Source organism: Nerophis lumbriciformis, linkage group LG32 (assembly GCF_033978685.3).
Source record: "Nerophis lumbriciformis linkage group LG32, RoL_Nlum_v2.1, whole genome shotgun sequence".
Taxonomy (NCBI): Eukaryota; Metazoa; Chordata; class Actinopteri; order Syngnathiformes; family Syngnathidae; genus Nerophis; species Nerophis lumbriciformis.
Window position 1 is genome coordinate 14233378 of NC_084579.2, and position 17497 is coordinate 14250874.

At 37.3% G+C, this 17497-nt stretch overlaps 1 protein-coding gene across 1 annotated transcript; it reads right to left on the reverse strand.

The window, feature by feature from the left end:
• Nucleotides 1–1393: 1393 nt before the first annotated feature.
• rabepk (Rab9 effector protein with kelch motifs) lies at nt 1394–14229 on the reverse strand. The gene is made up of 8 exons (XM_061927484.2): nt 14110–14229; nt 13348–13412; nt 13122–13276; nt 8101–8256; nt 7865–8029; nt 7634–7783; nt 2222–2371; nt 1394–2145 (listed from the first exon to the last, which is right to left on the reverse strand). The coding sequence occupies exons 2-8, from the start codon at nt 13398–13400 to the stop codon at nt 1535–1537; spliced, it is 1440 nt and encodes a 479-aa protein (XP_061783468.1). The 5' UTR covers nt 13401–13412; nt 14110–14229; the 3' UTR covers nt 1394–1534.
• Between the last annotated feature and the right edge of the window lie 3268 nt (nt 14230–17497).

Sequence of the window (17497 nt, forward strand, 5' to 3'; positions counted from 1 at the left end):
GTCCTCCCCGAGCAGAGAGGTAGCAGCATGGCTAACGTTAGCTGTGATGCTAGCGCAGCTGTGTGACCAACGCTCCCTCTAAGGTGCACGCCTGTGCAATTGCGCACTGTTTAAGCGTCCTCTGCGCATAGCAATTATATGCCACGCACAAAATCTAATAAAAAAATAAGCGCATAACAATTTTCGACACACGGACACGACAGAGAAAACAGTTTCCGTCATCATTGTTCAAATATTGTAACGTCTGTCGAGACGCTTATCTCCATTCGGTGCCACACGCCCACACCATCAAAATGCCGAGGCAAAAATTTCCAGATCAACACCGTATGAAAAAATTAGTGATTTTTTTAGTTGATTTCCTTCTCTGCATGAAAGTTTAAAAGTAGCATATATTAATGCAGTATGAAGAAGAATGTTTTAATGTAGACATGCAAGCCTTGAAAGAACATTTTGAAAATCAAGACTACATTTCCTGCAAATGGGTGCATTTCTACCCTATATTTTAACTTTATATTTATTTTCATATCAAACTCTTTTGGCTGTCTTTTTGACACTTACATCCGGCACCCCCCTCCACAGCCTGGATTATAAATAATGTATAAATAATTCAATGTGATTATCTTGTGTGATGACTGTATTATGATGATAGTATATATCTGATAGTATATATCTGTATCATGAATCAATTTAAGTGGACTCCGACTTAAACAAGTTGAAAAACTTATTGGGGTCTTACCATTTAGTGGTCAATTGTACGGAATATGTACTTCACTGTGCAACCTACTAATAAAAGTCTCAATCAAAACACATAGAATCATCATACTGCTGTGATTATATGCATCAAGTGTTCATTCAAGGCTAAGGCAAAATATTGAGATATATATCGTGTATCGCAATATGGCCTTAAAATGTCGCAATATTTAAAAAAGGCCATATCGCCCAGCCCTAGTTCAATGATGCCATTTCTGTTTGTCATGTATAATTTTGTCTATTTTGTGTTTATCCTTGAATAAACAGGTCAGTTTCTTGTTACCAACCATTTTGTATTATTCAAACTCCCCTAATTCAGCTGGCTAGTTGTTATCAAGAGTACTAAAACCCTTTTCAACATGATTCTGACAACTAAGTAGGCTAAATAACTTTAAACTTTAATACATGCTCGGATAGGCCAGTATCGGTCAGTATCTGTATAGGATCGGAAGTGCAAAAACAATATCGGTATCGGATCGGAAGTGCAAAAACCTGGATCGGGACATCCCTAGTGTATATGCAAATATTACATGTTATGAATGTGCAGTTACATTACATACACTCTTACAGCATGTATATAAAACGATTAATGATGTTTTTGGAGCGCTTTATAGGCAGAATAGAACAAATCCCATTGGCGCCGTTGTTAGCTGACTCTTGCTAGCGTTTATTTATGAGTTAAAACGCATGGAAAAAAAACATGTGTTCCTGTCTTACATACAGATTGAGAATGATGGACAAAATTTAAAAAAAAGTGCAGTTGTTGTGTAAATGTCTTAGTCCATCATGTAACAACGGTTACAACACAGTCATTGTGTATGATGCCCTGTGTGTCCATCCCACCGAATACAAAAGCCAAATTTACTATCCCCGCTGGAGTTGCTGATGGAACATCAACAAATGCTGAGGTTTGAGTTAAGGCTGGAGCGTTTGCAGGAGTCAGAGCGGTTTCTGAATTTACTGTCCCTGCTGAAGCGTTTGACGGAAACAGAGGCATTGGCGAGGTTTGAGTCGAGGCTGGGGTTTGAAGTGGACCTTCTGCTAGGTTTGGAATTGATGCTTTTTCTTGGGTTGGATCTGAGGCTAGAGCTTTTTCCGGGGTTGCGGTTGGAGCTATAGCTGTTTCTGAGGCTGGAAGTTGTGTTGGAACTGGAGCGGTTTCTGAATTTGTTGATGGAAACGGAGGAATTGAGGCGGTTTCTGAGGCTGGAAGTTTTACTTGAGCTGGAAGTTTAGCTGGGGTAAGAGCTGAGAATGGAGCTATTGCTGGAGCATATGCTGTTTGCTCCCCACTGCCACCAGTGTCCACCTTCCACGGCAGTAAACACATGCAGTGGTCTAGGCGGGTAGATGGCAAATATCCCTCAAACTTCATCAGAGTCCATGAGTTTTGTTCTGTAAGAAAAATCAATATGCTCTGCCATGTTTTGATATGTTTTTTTTTTTTTACTAAAATAAGACAAGTGAGTACCTGTGTTGAATCTGTACATAGCATTGCTGGCTCCAACTGCTGTCATTCCACCAAAGATGTGAATTTTGTTACCCAGTGCCATGGCTGAGTGGGCTGCTACTGCCGGTGGGATGTCTCCTTTAGGCCGCACCATCTCCCATGTCATGTTACCTTTTGAAATAACACAATCATATATTTTTTTACTGTACAAGTCGCCTTTTTAGGCACTCAAGGAAGAGGAAGCAATAAAGTCCTTGTGTAAGAAACAACAAAGATAGCTCAAATTGAAGTGAATTGGCAGTCTGAAATACGTGTGTTCAGTCTTGAGTCCTGATTTGAAAAGGGAAAATTGTGTCCGAGGGTCAATTTGCTGCAGCGAACCATTTTTTAGGTCACTACAAAACACATTACGGCATGGGTCTTAAACTCAGTTTACATGGGGGCAAAGTATTCACTTCAGAATCGTTTGTTTGTTACTACCAGCAGCAAAACTGACCCTGACCTCTGGTAGGCCTGAAGTCATAAATGTCAAATTTAATGTAAAAATGAAATATTTTGACACTGTTGAGTTCCCCAGGAGATGATCAGAAACCATACTTGCCAATCCTCCCGGATTTTCCGGGAGACTCCCGAAATTCAGCGCCTCTCCCGAAAACCTCCCGGGACAAATTTTCTCCCGAAAATCTCCCGAAATTCAGGCGGACTCAGCTAACCCACAATATAAACAGCGTGCCTGTCCAATCACGTTATAACTGTAGAAGGATGGAGGGCGAGTTCTTGGTTTCTTATGTGGGTTTATTGTTAGGCAGTTTCATTAACGTCCTCCCAGCGCGGTAACAAAACACAACAACAGCAGTCACGTTTTTTTTCTACCGTAAAGCAGTTTGTCTGCCGTAAACAGCAATGTTGTGACACTCTTAAACAGGACAATACTGCCATCTAGTGCATTTGATGAAAGCACTTTTGTGCGCGCCACACAGCAATGCATCATCAGAGAGGGTGTTCAGCATGGTTCGAAAAATAGTGACAGAGAATAGAACAAGGATGGACAATTCAACCCTTAACTCAACAATGAGTTAATGTTATGTGTGTGTATACGTGTAAATAAATGAACACTGAAATTCAAGTATTTATTTTATATATATATATATATATATATATATATATATATATATATATATATATATATATATATATATATATATATATATATATATATATATATATATATATATAATAAAATAAATACATATTTATAGCTAGAATTCACTGAAAGTCAAGTATTTCTTATATATATATATATATATATATATATATACATATATGAAATACTTGACTTAGTATTTCATCAAGTATTTCTTATACATATATATATACATATATATAATAAAAGAAATATATATTTATAGGTAGAATTCACTGAAAGTCAAGTATTTCTTATACATATGTATATATATATATATATATATATGAAATACTTGACTTAGTATTTCTTATATATATATATATATATATATATATATATACATACATACAGTATATGAACTACTTGACTTGGTGAATTCTAGCTGTAAATATACTCCTCCCCTCTTAACCACGCCCCCCGCCCCCCACCTCCCGAAATCGGAGGTCTCAAGGTTGGCAAGTATGTCAGAAACACTTCCGCTTGCTTACAGAAAGTTGCTCTTTGTGTTGCAATTTCCGTGTTTGCGCCGTTATTGTAGTTGGTGTTCTTTCTCGTGGGATTTAACACTGTAATTAACTATTGCTGCCCAGAGTGTGCGGACGGCAATTACGCTTATCTATGAAGTTATGTATAGGCCCACAAAATATGTGCTGCAAGTTTGAGGCCACTGTATTACGGCCTGCTACAGGCCTTGAGGACAACTGTGCGTTTCTACATTTTTGTTTATTACCGTATTTTTCGGATTATAAATCACAGTTTTTTATATTCCGGAGCAATTTATGTGTGAAATTATTAACACATTACCGTAAAATATCAAATAATATTATTTATCTCATTCCCGTAAGAGACGAGGCGAATGTCAGCAATCGTCACACACACGTCAACCAATAAAAATTTGGCGGGGGCGGGTCATGGCAGAAGTGCATTGTGCGACATGGCAGAAGTGCATTGTGGGTCATGGGATGCTACCTGCTACTACAACCGTAGCTATAAAAATGGATCATTTCAACATTGGCGGTAACTTATAAAAACGGAGAATGGCTGAACAAAAATGGCACCGAAAAGGAAATCATATGCTGCAGATTACAAACTGGACGTAGTGAAATATGCAGCAGAAAACAGCAAGAGGAAGCAGCGCATACCTTTGGAGTTGGCAGAGTTGTTTGGAAGCGACACAGAGGAAGAAGATATCATGGGATTTAGCGATTAGGAGTGACAGATTGTTTGGTAAACCTATAGCATGTTCTATATGTTATAGTTATTTGAATGACTCTTACCATAATATGTTACGTTAACATACCAGGCACGTTCTCAGTTGGTTATTTATGCCTCATATAATGTACACTTATTCAGCCTGTTGTTCACTATTCTTTATTTATTTTAAATTGCCTTTCAAATGTCTATTCTTGGTGTTGGGTTTTATCAAATAAATTTCCCCCAAAAAAACGACTTATACTCGGGTGCGACGAATATATGTTTTTTTCCTTCTTTATTATGCATTTTCAGCCGGTGCGATGTATACTCCTGAGCGATTTATAATCCGAAAAATACGGTATATTGTTTACATTATTACAATAAATATTTGTTATTTTCTATGGATAATTAGACATAGTGGTTTTGACTTTCTTCTACCTAATGGTAGGCTACACTGGTGTTTTGGTTCTGGCCACCAATGTGATAGGTGGCACTACAGTAAAACGTATAGGTTTTAAGTGCTTATTATACTTTTTTCATGTTTTTTACATTACAACAAAGATGTGTGATATATTTTGATATTCAGACTTGCCAGAATTATATATTACTTGTTTTACCAATGTTTCAGGGGATGATTTTCTTCAGGTTTATCATAAACCAATCTGGCTTTACAGTTAGGGCAACCCAAGCAACATGTGCAGCTAAATTTTGAAAGGGTGTTTGCGTAATTAAACAAACAACTGTTTCTGAGCCAAATAATTGCAAATAATAATTCAGGATTAACCATGATTGTATGCGTGAAAAGTAATTTTCCAGCCATGTTATGACATCACATTTTTATATTTATACTAGGGATGTTCAAGGTTGTATGCTGCTGATTCTGATCACGCATAAGTGAAATAGGCTGATACCTATACCAATCACATGTATGGATTGTATTTATTTATTCATGGTGACAGTTTTACAATATCAACACAATATTTAAATTAAAGTTCTTTATTCTCTTTTATGACATACAGTACAATTATTTTTGCAATACAAAGTCAATAGTACACATTAACTAAACAAAAACTACTACCTACTACTGATTTACCTATTTCTTGGTGTTATTTAAAACTAACAGAGCGGTTAGCTAAGCTATTTAGAACGTCTGCTCCTGGCGAGCTCTTGGTGGGGAACTTGTTTAGTCTCGTCCTCCAGTGATAATGTTACCTAAAATACTACAAAAAAAGTTTCCATAATGTGGGTGATCATGTTTAGTTTAAGCGTTAGGGGGGCAGCTCCACGCTGTATGGAGACACATAATTAGCTGCTAGGCACTTGTCAACCAAGGGACTAAAAATAAATAGTCACCCAAAAGGGATCGGTGTTTGAGATCGGCATTAAAAGGCATTCATCGGCAACTGCGATCTCATACATTTTCACCGATTTTGGCTGAAACGAATGGGTGGTCGATCGATTGGTACATCCCTAATTTATACTGTCTATTACAATTTTTTTGGGTGTGAGATTCAGAAACATAAGTACAGTGTGTCACCTTTTCTGCGTACGACTTTCTTTAGGCTTAAAGGGGAACATTATCACCAGACCTATGTAAGCATCAATATATACCTTGATGTTGCAGAAAAAAGACCATATATTTTTTTAACCGATTTCCGAACTCTAAATGGGTGAATTTTGGCGAATTAAACGCCTTTCTATTATTCGCTCTCGGAGCGATGACGTCACAACGTCACGTCACATCGGTAAGCAAAACTGCCATTTTCTCACTTTCGTCGGTGTGTTGTCGGAGGGTGTAACAACACGAACAGGGACGGATTCAAGTTGCACCAGTGGCCCAAAGATGCGAAAGTGGCAAGAAATTGGACGAAATTTGTTCAAAATACGAGGCTGTGGGGAAAGCCGACGACATGGTCAGTCGTTTGTTCCGCACACTTTACCGACGAAAGCTATGCTACGACAGAGATGGCAAGAATGTGTGGATATCCTGCGACACTCAAAGCAGATGCTGACATCAACTCCAAAACTGGACAGATCAGCTTTCAGGAAAAGAGAGCGGATGAGGGTATGTCTACAGAATATATTAATTGATGAAAACTTTATTCATTACTCACGGTTTTACGTAAATTATTATACATAAACTGTGTTTACCAATAATTTAACTTAAAAACATTAATTTTTTTCAATCATTCGAGTACATTCGGGTAGTCTTGTGTAATGCAGTATTTTGTGTCTATTTAGGTATGGTTAACCTGAGTGCTGAAATTGTGGAAAAATATATGTTCTTAGCGCGCCTGAAATGGGCTGTCTGCACTCTCAAAGTGCATGTTGTTGCCAAATGTATTTCATATGCTGTAAACCTAGTTCATAGTTGTTAGTTTCCTTTAATGCCAAACAAACACATACCAATCGTTGGTTAGAAGGCGATCGCCAAATTAGTCCTCGCTTTCTCCCGTGTCGCTGGCTGTCGTGTCGTTTTCGTCGGTTTCGCTTGCATACGGTTCAAATCGATATGGCTCAATAGCTTCAGTTTCTTCTTCAATTTCGTTTTCGCTACCTGCCTCCACACTACAACCATCCGTTTCAATACATGCGTAATCTGTTGAATCGCTTAAGCCGCTGAAATCCGAGTCTGAATCCGAGCTAATGTCGCTATATCTTGCTGTTCTATGCGCCATGTTTGTTTGTATTGGCATCACTGTGTGACGTCACAGGAAAATGGACGGGTGTATAAAACGATGGTTAAAATCAGGCACTTTGAAGCTTTTTTTTTAGGGATATTGCGTGATGGGTAAAATTTTGAAAAAAACTTCGAAAAATAAATAAGCCACTGGGAACTGATTTTTAATGGTTTTAACCCTTCTGAAATTGTGATAATGTTCCCCTTTAAGCTAGGGTAAAATGACCTCAACATATGGATTTTAGTAGCAGCTGTTGGCTTGGCGTACACTTAATATTCTGAAAAATTATTTTTTTCGTTTTTTTTACTCCAGCGTGACAATATTGGTAAAAAAAAAAGTGTATTCGTCTATAGAGAGAGAATTGAGCCCTACTTGTATCAAGAGAGTACATATCATCGTACAACTCGTCCCCTGCCATTCCTCCGTGAACGTAGATTTTGGAGCCAGCTGCAACGGTAACGTGTCCATGCCTGGCTGCCGGCTGTGTGCCGTACGTTTCTGGTTGAGTCCAAGTGGAAGACACTGGGAAGACAGCATGAATCAACACATACAAACAACTCTAATGGGGTTAAGTGTGCTGGGTTAGTGTGCGCCAACACTAACCGGTATCGAAGACGTGGAGTTTGTTGTCCGAGACGGGCGACGCTCCTGCTTCCCCACCGGCGAACACATATAACACATTACCCAAGCAGGCGGAGTTGGTGTGGTACGTTCTTGGACTGGGCGGTTCTCCTTTTGTTGCAATGTCTTCCCAGTGGGCTTTGCTCTCTGCAAACCCATAGATGACCGACGAGGTCACAACAGCATTCAGATGAAGTTTTTACTCTCAGTTGCATTACCTGCTACTTGTATTTTCTGCATGCAGTTGCGGTTGCCAGTCTGTTCGGCTCCCCCAAACACCCACAAGCTCTGTGGGTGGCTCTGTGGCACAAAAGCGCAATGTTCATATCGAGGCGCCAGACCCTTCCACTCCAAAATGTCCCACTCGAGATAATCTGGAAAGAGGTTAGGAAAAATATCATTGTAAATATATTAAAACAGATACATATAATAACCTCTTGAGACCTACAAAGTTGACATTAAATAGTCATAACAGTTTTTTTTTTAACATAAAATATTCATTTGATGGACAAAATAATCTTTTTTATGGTATCAATGACAGCAATATTAATAATTGTGTTATTTACAATTTAAAGCAGTACATTTTTACAGTTAACTTTGGACATTAAAAAAAACTGAAAACTGTACTTTTTTGGTTTGGCATTTTTGTAAAGTTCATGCCACACTTCTCAAGTCATATTATAAATAATACTCCAAAAATGCATATATTTTTTCTTCTTGGTTAAGCACATGCTGTTCTGCCACCTGCATTAAAACAGGGGTTTCATGTACCTTAGAAGTTACAGTATGTTATTAAAACCACTTCAAACTATTGATTAAATGCTCAGTTTGTACTTTTCAAAATAATATATGTTAATAATTTACTTATTTTGTGCCCATAAAATGCTTGTCAGTAAAAGCAAGTAATTTTGGGAAAACATCTTCAATGATGGCAAATCAACTCAAAAGTATTTTGAGGTAAGAGCTGTCTCTTAGCTAATTGCAATGCTTTAAGTTAAGTTACAATTTGAGTTACAAGCAACACCGCTATTAGTTGGCGGGGCAAATGTCACAGGAAACCTCTCAAAATTCGTCCAAAACATCTGGTCTTAGTCGCTAGCATTACCTTATAGGTAGAGATCGACATAACATTGTTTTTCCAACCATGGGAAGGAAGAAAGTGAGTGTGAATGATAGTGCTGAGAAGAACAAGTGGATCATATTCATTGAATTTAAAAAAAAAACCTAATCAAAAACATGACAGACCGTGTCGCCAACTTCTTTCTTTCTTTCTTTAGTTTATTTCGAACATGAACACACTTACATCATAATACATCACACAATTTCATATCATTTCATTTTACATCATGCCCGAAAAGGAGTAGGAAGAAGCAAAGCTTATTTAGTCCTACCCCTTTCCCACTTCAAAGCGTTTACAAATATATAGAATCATTTACTGACCTTTTTATATAATAAAATAACATCTATGAATTAGTATACAACAGTTTTGTAATATGTAATTAATTAATTAATTCAGTCATTATAAACATACTGAGATGAAGAATATCTTATTTTCAATAAGGTTGGAAGTATTTCTCATAATTCTTCTTCTTTGTACTCTGTAAGCACTATTATTTTGAACAACCTCTTAAACTGGATCATATCAGTACAATTTTAAATTTCTTTACTTAATCCATTCCATAATTTAATTCCACATACTGATATGCTAAAAGTTCTAAGTGTTGTCCGTGCATATAAATGTTTTAAATTATTTTTTCCTCTAAGGTTATATCTCTCCTCTTTAGTTGAGAAGAATTGTTGTACAATCTTTGGTAGCAGGTTATAGTTTGCTTTGTACATCATTTTAGCTGTTTGCAATTTTACCAAATCACCGAACTTTAATATTTTTGACTTAATAAATAAAGGGTTTGTATGTTCTCTATATCCAACATTATGTAATATTCTAACTGATCTTTTTTGTAACACGGTTAGCGAATGTAGCGCACATTTGTAGTTATTTCCCCATATTTCTGCACAATAACTCAGATATGGTAACATTAGCGAGCAGTAGAGAATATGTAGTGATTTTTGGCCCAGGACATATTTTGCTTTATTCATTATTGAAATGTTTTTTGCCACCTTATGTTGTATGTTCTGTATATGAGATTTCCAGTTCATTTGATCATCTATTAATACTCCCAAAAATCTAGTTTATTTTACCCTTTCTATGTCTACTCCGTCTATTTGTATTTGTGTATGATGCTCTTTTCTACTATTACCAAATAGCATTATTTTAGTTTTACTGAGATTCAAAGATAGTCTGTTTTTGTCAAACCATCTTTTTAATTTTTTCATTTCTTCTGTTATTATTTGTATTATCTTCTGTGTGCTCTCTCCTGAACAGAAAGCAGTTGTGATGTCCGCAAATAAAACCAACTTAAAGTCCTTTGTAACCTTACAAATGTTGTTTGTATAAAGATTGAACAATCTTGGTCCCAGTATTGATCCCTGGGGTACACCACATGATATATCTAGCCGTGTTGACATATTTTCACCCATCTTCACATATTGCTTCCTGTTGGTTAAATAACTCCTTACCCAATTCAATACCAAACCTCTGATGCCATATCGTTCTAATTTTCGTATTAAAATATCATGATTAATTGTGTCAAATGCTTTTGTTAAGTCCATGAATACTGCTGCCGCACATTCTTTACCATCTATTGCATTGGTAATTTCCTCTGTTATTTTGATTAATGCTATTGATGTTGAGATATTTGCTCGGAATCCATATTGGTTCTCCACAAGCGTCCCACTTTTGTTAATAAATAAATCTAATCGACTATTGAATAATTTTTCCATGATTTTGGAGAATTGTGGAAGTAATGAAACTGGTCTGTAGTTAGTAAACTGGTGTACGTCTCCATTCTTATGAATTGGTACGACTTTTGCAATTTTCATTATGTCAGGGAATTTGCCGGTTAAAAATGATACATTGGTGAAGCTTTTCGAGCGTAGCATTGATTGTCTGCACCACACTGAAGGAGAATGGGTCTAATGCCAGCCAAGAATGTTAAAACAATATTTACACATTTATCCATGAAAATATGGAAAATATACTGATGGCGTGTTTGAGGGGAGAAGCAGCTCTTATGAGATATTGTAGAAATCCACTCTCCATGGTTAAGTGCTGTACATTATTATTACATTACTTTATAGACTACTGTAGTTGCTAGTAGTACATTCTATTGCATTGTTTTTATACAATATAGCGTATCTAGAAGTTTTCCTATTGAAAAGGTGTGTTAAATGTTACAATTGTACTGTTTTGGTGGGTAAAGCACCATTAAATTGATATCAATACAATGTGTTTTGAGTTAAAAGCTACCTCACAGACCCAATTAAGCTCGTAAATTGAGGTACTACTGTATTTCATTATACAACTCCCAACACATCACATATCCCTGGAAAGCTCAGGATGCCCTCGTGCTTAGGAGGATAATTATTATGCAATTTGTTCATGATATATTTTTTTGTCTGGTTTTGTATTTGTTTTTACTCATCCCGTGAGGTGTATATTACTTTTTTTTGTTCGGTTTGTACTTCATGAAGTTTTGCACTTGTGTTTTTTGGTGTGTTTTTAGTTTGTTTTCATTATATTTGGATGTATTTGTTTGGTTCGTATGCTATCCATTAAGTAAGACTACGTATTATGTTGAAGGGGGCAAGAAAATATAAGATTTTCTTCATCCTGTTCCTTCTCAGGCATTGGTGTGTAAATGTGTGTTTAGTTGCTGAGGTTTAATTGTCTATTGATAAAAGATGCACATCAATGAAGGAGATAAATAAAAAAATGAATGAATATCATTGATAACTCAGACAAAAAAAGTGTTTGAAAGCAGAGCAATTCTGTCGCTAAGCAGAAATAATTTCAGGTGTACTCTCCAATCTGGTTGGATGCTAAATTATTATGCTATGATTTTCTGGCAATGGCGTCATTGCTTTTGTTTGCAATATACCAGAACTACAAAACCCAAAACCAGTGAAGTTGGCATGTTGTGTAATTCGGAAATCAAAACAGAATACAATGATTTGCAAATCCTTTTCAACTTATATTCAATTGAAAAGACTGCAGAGACAAGATATTTAATGTTCGAACCATCCTATTTAGTCCAGAGGACACGGCGTCCACAGTTCCCAAATACAATTTGAAATGTGGACTCGTCAGACCACAGGACACTTTTCCACTTTGCATCAGTCCATCTTAGATGAGCTCGGGCCCAGCGAAGCCGGCGGCATTTCTGGGTGTTGTTGATAAATGGCTTTCGCTTTGCATAGTAGAGTTTTAACTTGCACTTACAGATGTAGCGACGAACTGTAGTTACTGACAGTGGGTTTCTGAAGTGTTCCTGAGCCCATGTGGTGATATCCTTTACACACTGATGTCGCTTTTTGATGCAGTACCGCCTGAGGGATCAAATGTCTGTAATATCATCGCTTTTGTGCAGTGATCTCTCCAGATTCTCTGAACCTTTTGATGATATTACGGACCGTAGCTGGTAATTCCTTGCAATAGCTCGTTGGACAATTTACTCAGGCATTTGTTCACAAAGTGGTGACTCTCGCCCCATCCTTGTTTGTGAATGACTGAGCATTTCATGGAAGCTGCTTTTATACCCAATCATGGCACCCACATGGAGCCCATGTGGTGATATCCTTTACACACCGATGTCGGTTTTTGATGCAGTACCGCCTGAGGGATCCAAGGTCACGGGCATTCAATGTTACGTGCAGTGATTTCTCCAGATTCTCTGAACCTTGTGATGATATTACAGACCTTAGATGGTGAAATCCCTAAATTCCTTGCAATAGCTCGTTGTGAAATGCTGTTCTTAAACTGTTCGACAATTTGCTCACGCATTTGTTCACAAAGTGGTGACCCTCGCCCCATCCTTGTTTGTGAATGACTGAGCATTTTATGGAAGCTGCTTTTATACCCAATCCTGGCACCCACCTGTTCCTAATTAGCCTGTTCACCTGTGGGATGTTCCAAATAAGTGTTGGGTGAGCATTCCTCAACTTTCTCAGTCTTTTTTGCCACTTGTGCCAGCTTTTTTTTTTTTTTTTTTTTTAAACATGTTGCACCAACTTCACTGGTTTTGAGGTTTGTACAAAACTGTTGGAATCATGAAAACAAAACTTCCAACTCGGGTTTTGTGCCAGCCCAAACATAACAGGAGCACGTAGCTAAAAACCATACCCATATTTATGGCGTGTGTTCGCGAGAAGCTTCCACAAGGATTGGCTCCCCCAACAATGAGGACCTTTCCATTACTTCCATCCTCGCAAGGACAGAAGGTGCAGGTGTGTCCCACGCTAACCCCCGGCGAACTTCCGCTAGGTATTAGGGAATACCTGAGAAGAATACGGAAAAATAAGGTCGGCCATTGTATTAAGTGGATAATTTATGACACGTGTTTACTCACCATATTCCTTCCTTTGGCCTCTCTTGAGCGTCAAGTGCTGGGAGAAGCTCCATTGCAGGGAGGAACTTGGCGACACCAAAAAATTGATTAAGATTAAGCCTGACTTACTGTGTTGTATTATAAAGTCATCTTTATTCCCACTGCAAATTAGTGTTGACTGTTGAAAAGCATAGCGTTTGTATAATTGAAACGGTTACACTGTTAGCTTCCGGACCCGGTTGCTAAGCGCTAACTCCCGCTTACTTTTAAAAGAGAGATATCATACTTCAACCCAAATTCAATGTCGACTCTCTGGACCAATCGTATAGCTGCTTTTTGTGACGTCACTCTCAATATTTCTGCCTGCTATGGGTGAAATATCAACAACAACACATTAAATGTCATTTAAATATTTTTTTGTAATATTGAGAAAACATTTGGGTAGCGAGACGCGTTTATAACTCGCTGCTAATTGGTTTTTCAGTCAATATTTGGTTACGATATCTTTATGGTGGAACATCTCTGACACTTCCTCTTTGTGACTTTACTTCCGCCTACGGAACCCTATGACCCCATCCCTCCCGGTGCATTCAGGTCCCAGCGGAAAATCGGACTTTCAAACGTTCCTCGAAAAATCCAACAGCACAAAACAAAGCCAACCTAAAATGCAAGTCAGCGTTATAGATTGCTGCACCAAGCATCGAAGGTAAGTGAAAAATGCATTGATATTTCAAAAGTATCTCACGCTCTGTTAGTGGGAAATACGTTGTTGTTTTGTTTTACCTTTTAGCTAATTCATGTTTGATATTTGATGATCTGTTTGCCGATAGTCAGTGCTAAAGATGGTGCAAAGCTACTCGGTTTGCCGAGCTGAATTCTATACAACCTCGAATAACATATCATTTGCAGAGTTCCTTCATGTATATGACGCCTTTTAACACAGTACGTACATGAAGGGGGCCACGCACTAGACCACGCCCCCACCACAACTTTTTGACGTAGTGTGGAGTGGCGGACACCTGTTCGTTGTTTTTTTTTTTTTTTTGCATGTTTTTATCTTAATTGATAATTATAAAATCTCCAAATTGTATATTTAAAACAAAATTAGCTAAAATGTATTAGTGTTTTTTTTTACACACGCACGGTTTAGATGGGTTGTAGTTCTTTATTTATCCGGCAGGTGGTGCAACTGTCCTTGCAGTAAACAGTAACGTAATAGAGGAAGCTCTATTATTCTAAATGTATACTTGCATTGTGTAATTTAATTATACATAACAATTTAAGATCGTGCATCATTCTATGTGGGTGTGCAATTAAAGCAATTACATTTCAATATGTGTATTTTCTAAGTTTCATACTATCACATTCTAGCCGTCCTCCTTCCTTGTGCAGGATATTTCTCCTTCACTCCAACAGATAAGGACCTAATGACTGTGGGGGATTTCTGTTGCGGAAAAATAAATATGTTTATATTTTAGTGATCCAGAGGAAGGGGACTAGATGCACGGAAAAAGAGATGACTGCAGATAGGATTTTGTGTCAGCAAAAATAGCATCTCCAGAGCACAGGTTGTGTTTTTTTAAGAGGGGGAATGGTGTATGGTGGGCCCATCAGGATTATATTCTTTAATAAATACAGCAGGTTCATCTGAGGGTTACTTGTACACGGCCGCCGGGCAAAATGTCTAAATAATAGGCCGCCGCTTTGTCTGTTGAGTCACATTTAACCTGGAGGTGTGTTAAACCGTGCTGCGGACTAATCTGGATTACAACCGCGCAAACCTAATCACCGCTTTAGCTTCTCTACATACACTGATGATTCAACCTGGCTATATAAAAACATGTTTTTCTGTTTTTTATGGCTTTCTATTTATTCCTCTTATCTGCCAGTTTTAGACATCATTCAGATTAACATGGTTCTGTCACTGCCCCACGATTCCTGAAGGGTTCAATATGGATGATGTTCCCTTGAAATTATTTGAATATTTAAAAGTGCCATATGTAATAATTTCCTCCTTGATTGGTAAGGCAGGCATTTACGTTTTCCCATTATTTGTAATAAATGGAAATGGACATTTCGTATGTAAACTATATTGTCCAATACAGTCTATGATCTTGTCTAACAAAGCTAGTACCGTATTTTTCGGACTATAAATCGCAGTTTTTTTCATAGTTTGGCCGGGCTCCAGTGCGACTTATATATGTTTTTGTCCTTCTTTATTATGCATTTTCGGCAGGTGCGACTTATACTCCGGTGCGACTTATACTCCGAAAAATACGGTATGTTCGTGCAACGAATGCTTAGTGTGATGGTGCTCAGCTCCTAGTGTATTGCTTAGCATGATAGCCAGGTCAATGACACATCGACATATAGGCCATACTTGCCAACCTTGTGACCTCCGATTTCGGGAGGTGGGGGTGGGGGCGTGGTCGGGGGTGGGGCGGGGCGTGGTTAAGAGGGGAGGAGTATATTGACAGCTAGAATTCACCAAGTCAAGTATTTCATACATATATATATATATATATATATATATATATATATATATATATATATCTACATCCTTAAAATATGCAAACAAAACTGTGTTTGGATAATTGATACTTCAAACTTGCATAAATAAATATTAAGGAATATAACATAACTTGGCTTCTGAGAGTTTCAAAATGTAATGAATAAAATGCTAAAGTTGTTGATAAACAAGCAATTATTTTAATAATTAAATATGGTCATTTTAAATTAATTATTATCCATCCATCCATCCATTTTCTACCGCTTATTCCCTTTATGATCATTTAAAATCAATTATTTCAAATATGTTTATTGAGTGTGAATGTTGTCTGTCTATCTGTGATGAGGTGGCGACTTGCCCAGGGTGTACCCCGCCTTCCGCCCGATTGTAGCTGAGATAGGCTCCAGCGCCCCCCGCGACCCCGAAGGGAATAAGCGGTAGAAAATGGATGGATGGATGGATGTTTATTTTAATGTATAATTCTATGGCTGGATGTAATAAGGAGTCAGGAAAAAATACAAAGAAAAATACAAGTAAGTTTTATGTTTTTAGCAAAATATAGTAAAAATGTATATATATATTTTTTTAAATTAATAAATATATTTATTTTTAGGTAAGATAAACATAATAATACAATTTATCTCTAGTCTGGATAATTTAGTTCTTGTCACCCTGTTGTCCTACCGTCCTGAAAAAAGGCTGTCCTCACTCAGCTGGAGGGGGCGTGGCTTCCAGCTCCGGCTGAAAACCGAGAGATTTTCGGGAGAATATTTGTCCCGGGATGTTTTCGGGAGAGGCGCTGAATTTCGGGAGTCTCCTGGAAAATCCAGGAGGGTTGGCAAGTATGATATAGGCCAACGGGGGAAATATATGCCCGATGTGTATTCAAACTGACAGGGCAACATATATTTTCGACAAATAAAACTAGAGATATTATCGGCCGATAAACGCTTTAAAATGTAATATTGGAAATTATCGGTATCGTTTTTTTTTTCATTTTAATTTTTTATTTATTTATTAAATCAACATAAAAAACAATTACAATTAGTACACCAACCCACAAAACCTCCCTCCCCCATTCACACTCATTCACACAAAAGGGTTGTTTCTTTCTCTTATTAATATTCTGGTTCCTACATTATATATCAATATATATCAATACAGTCTGCGAGGGATACAGTCCGTAAGAACACATGATTGTGCGTGCTGCTGGTCCACTAATAGTACTAACCTTTAACAGTTAATTTTACTCATTTTCATTAATTACTAGTTTCTATGTAACTGTTTTTATATTTTTTTACTTTCTTTTTTATTCAAGAAAATGTTTTTAATTTATTAATCATATTTTATTTTATTATTTTTTTAAAAAAAGGACCTTATCTTCACCATACCTGGTTGTCCAAATTAGGCATAATAATGAGTTAATTCCACGACTGCATATATCGGTATCGGTTGATATCGGTATCGGTAATTAAGAGTTGGACAATATTGGAATATCGGATATCGGCAAAAAGTCATTATCGGACATCCCTAAATAAAACCTATGTGGATATGTGTAGTGTCAGTGCCTATTTCGTTCTCAAAATGCTGATACTCTGAGGAAATGGGTTCCAACAGTAGCACGGCTGTCATCATGGCAATGTGAAACGTATGGAGACAGAC

Coding starts and splice junctions, on each gene's coding strand:
- rabepk (XM_061927484.2), bottom strand. CDS start 13,400: ATGGAGCTTCTCCCAGCACTTGACGCTCAAGAGAGGCCAAAGGAAGGA. Junction 8,257..13,121: donor AACACACGCCATAAATATGG/GTATGGTTTTTA, acceptor ACCTCTTTCCAG/ATTATCTCGAGTGGGACATT. Junction 8,030..8,100: donor GCAGAAAATACAAGTAGCAG/GTAATGCAACTG, acceptor ATGGGTTTGCAG/AGAGCAAAGCCCACTGGGAA.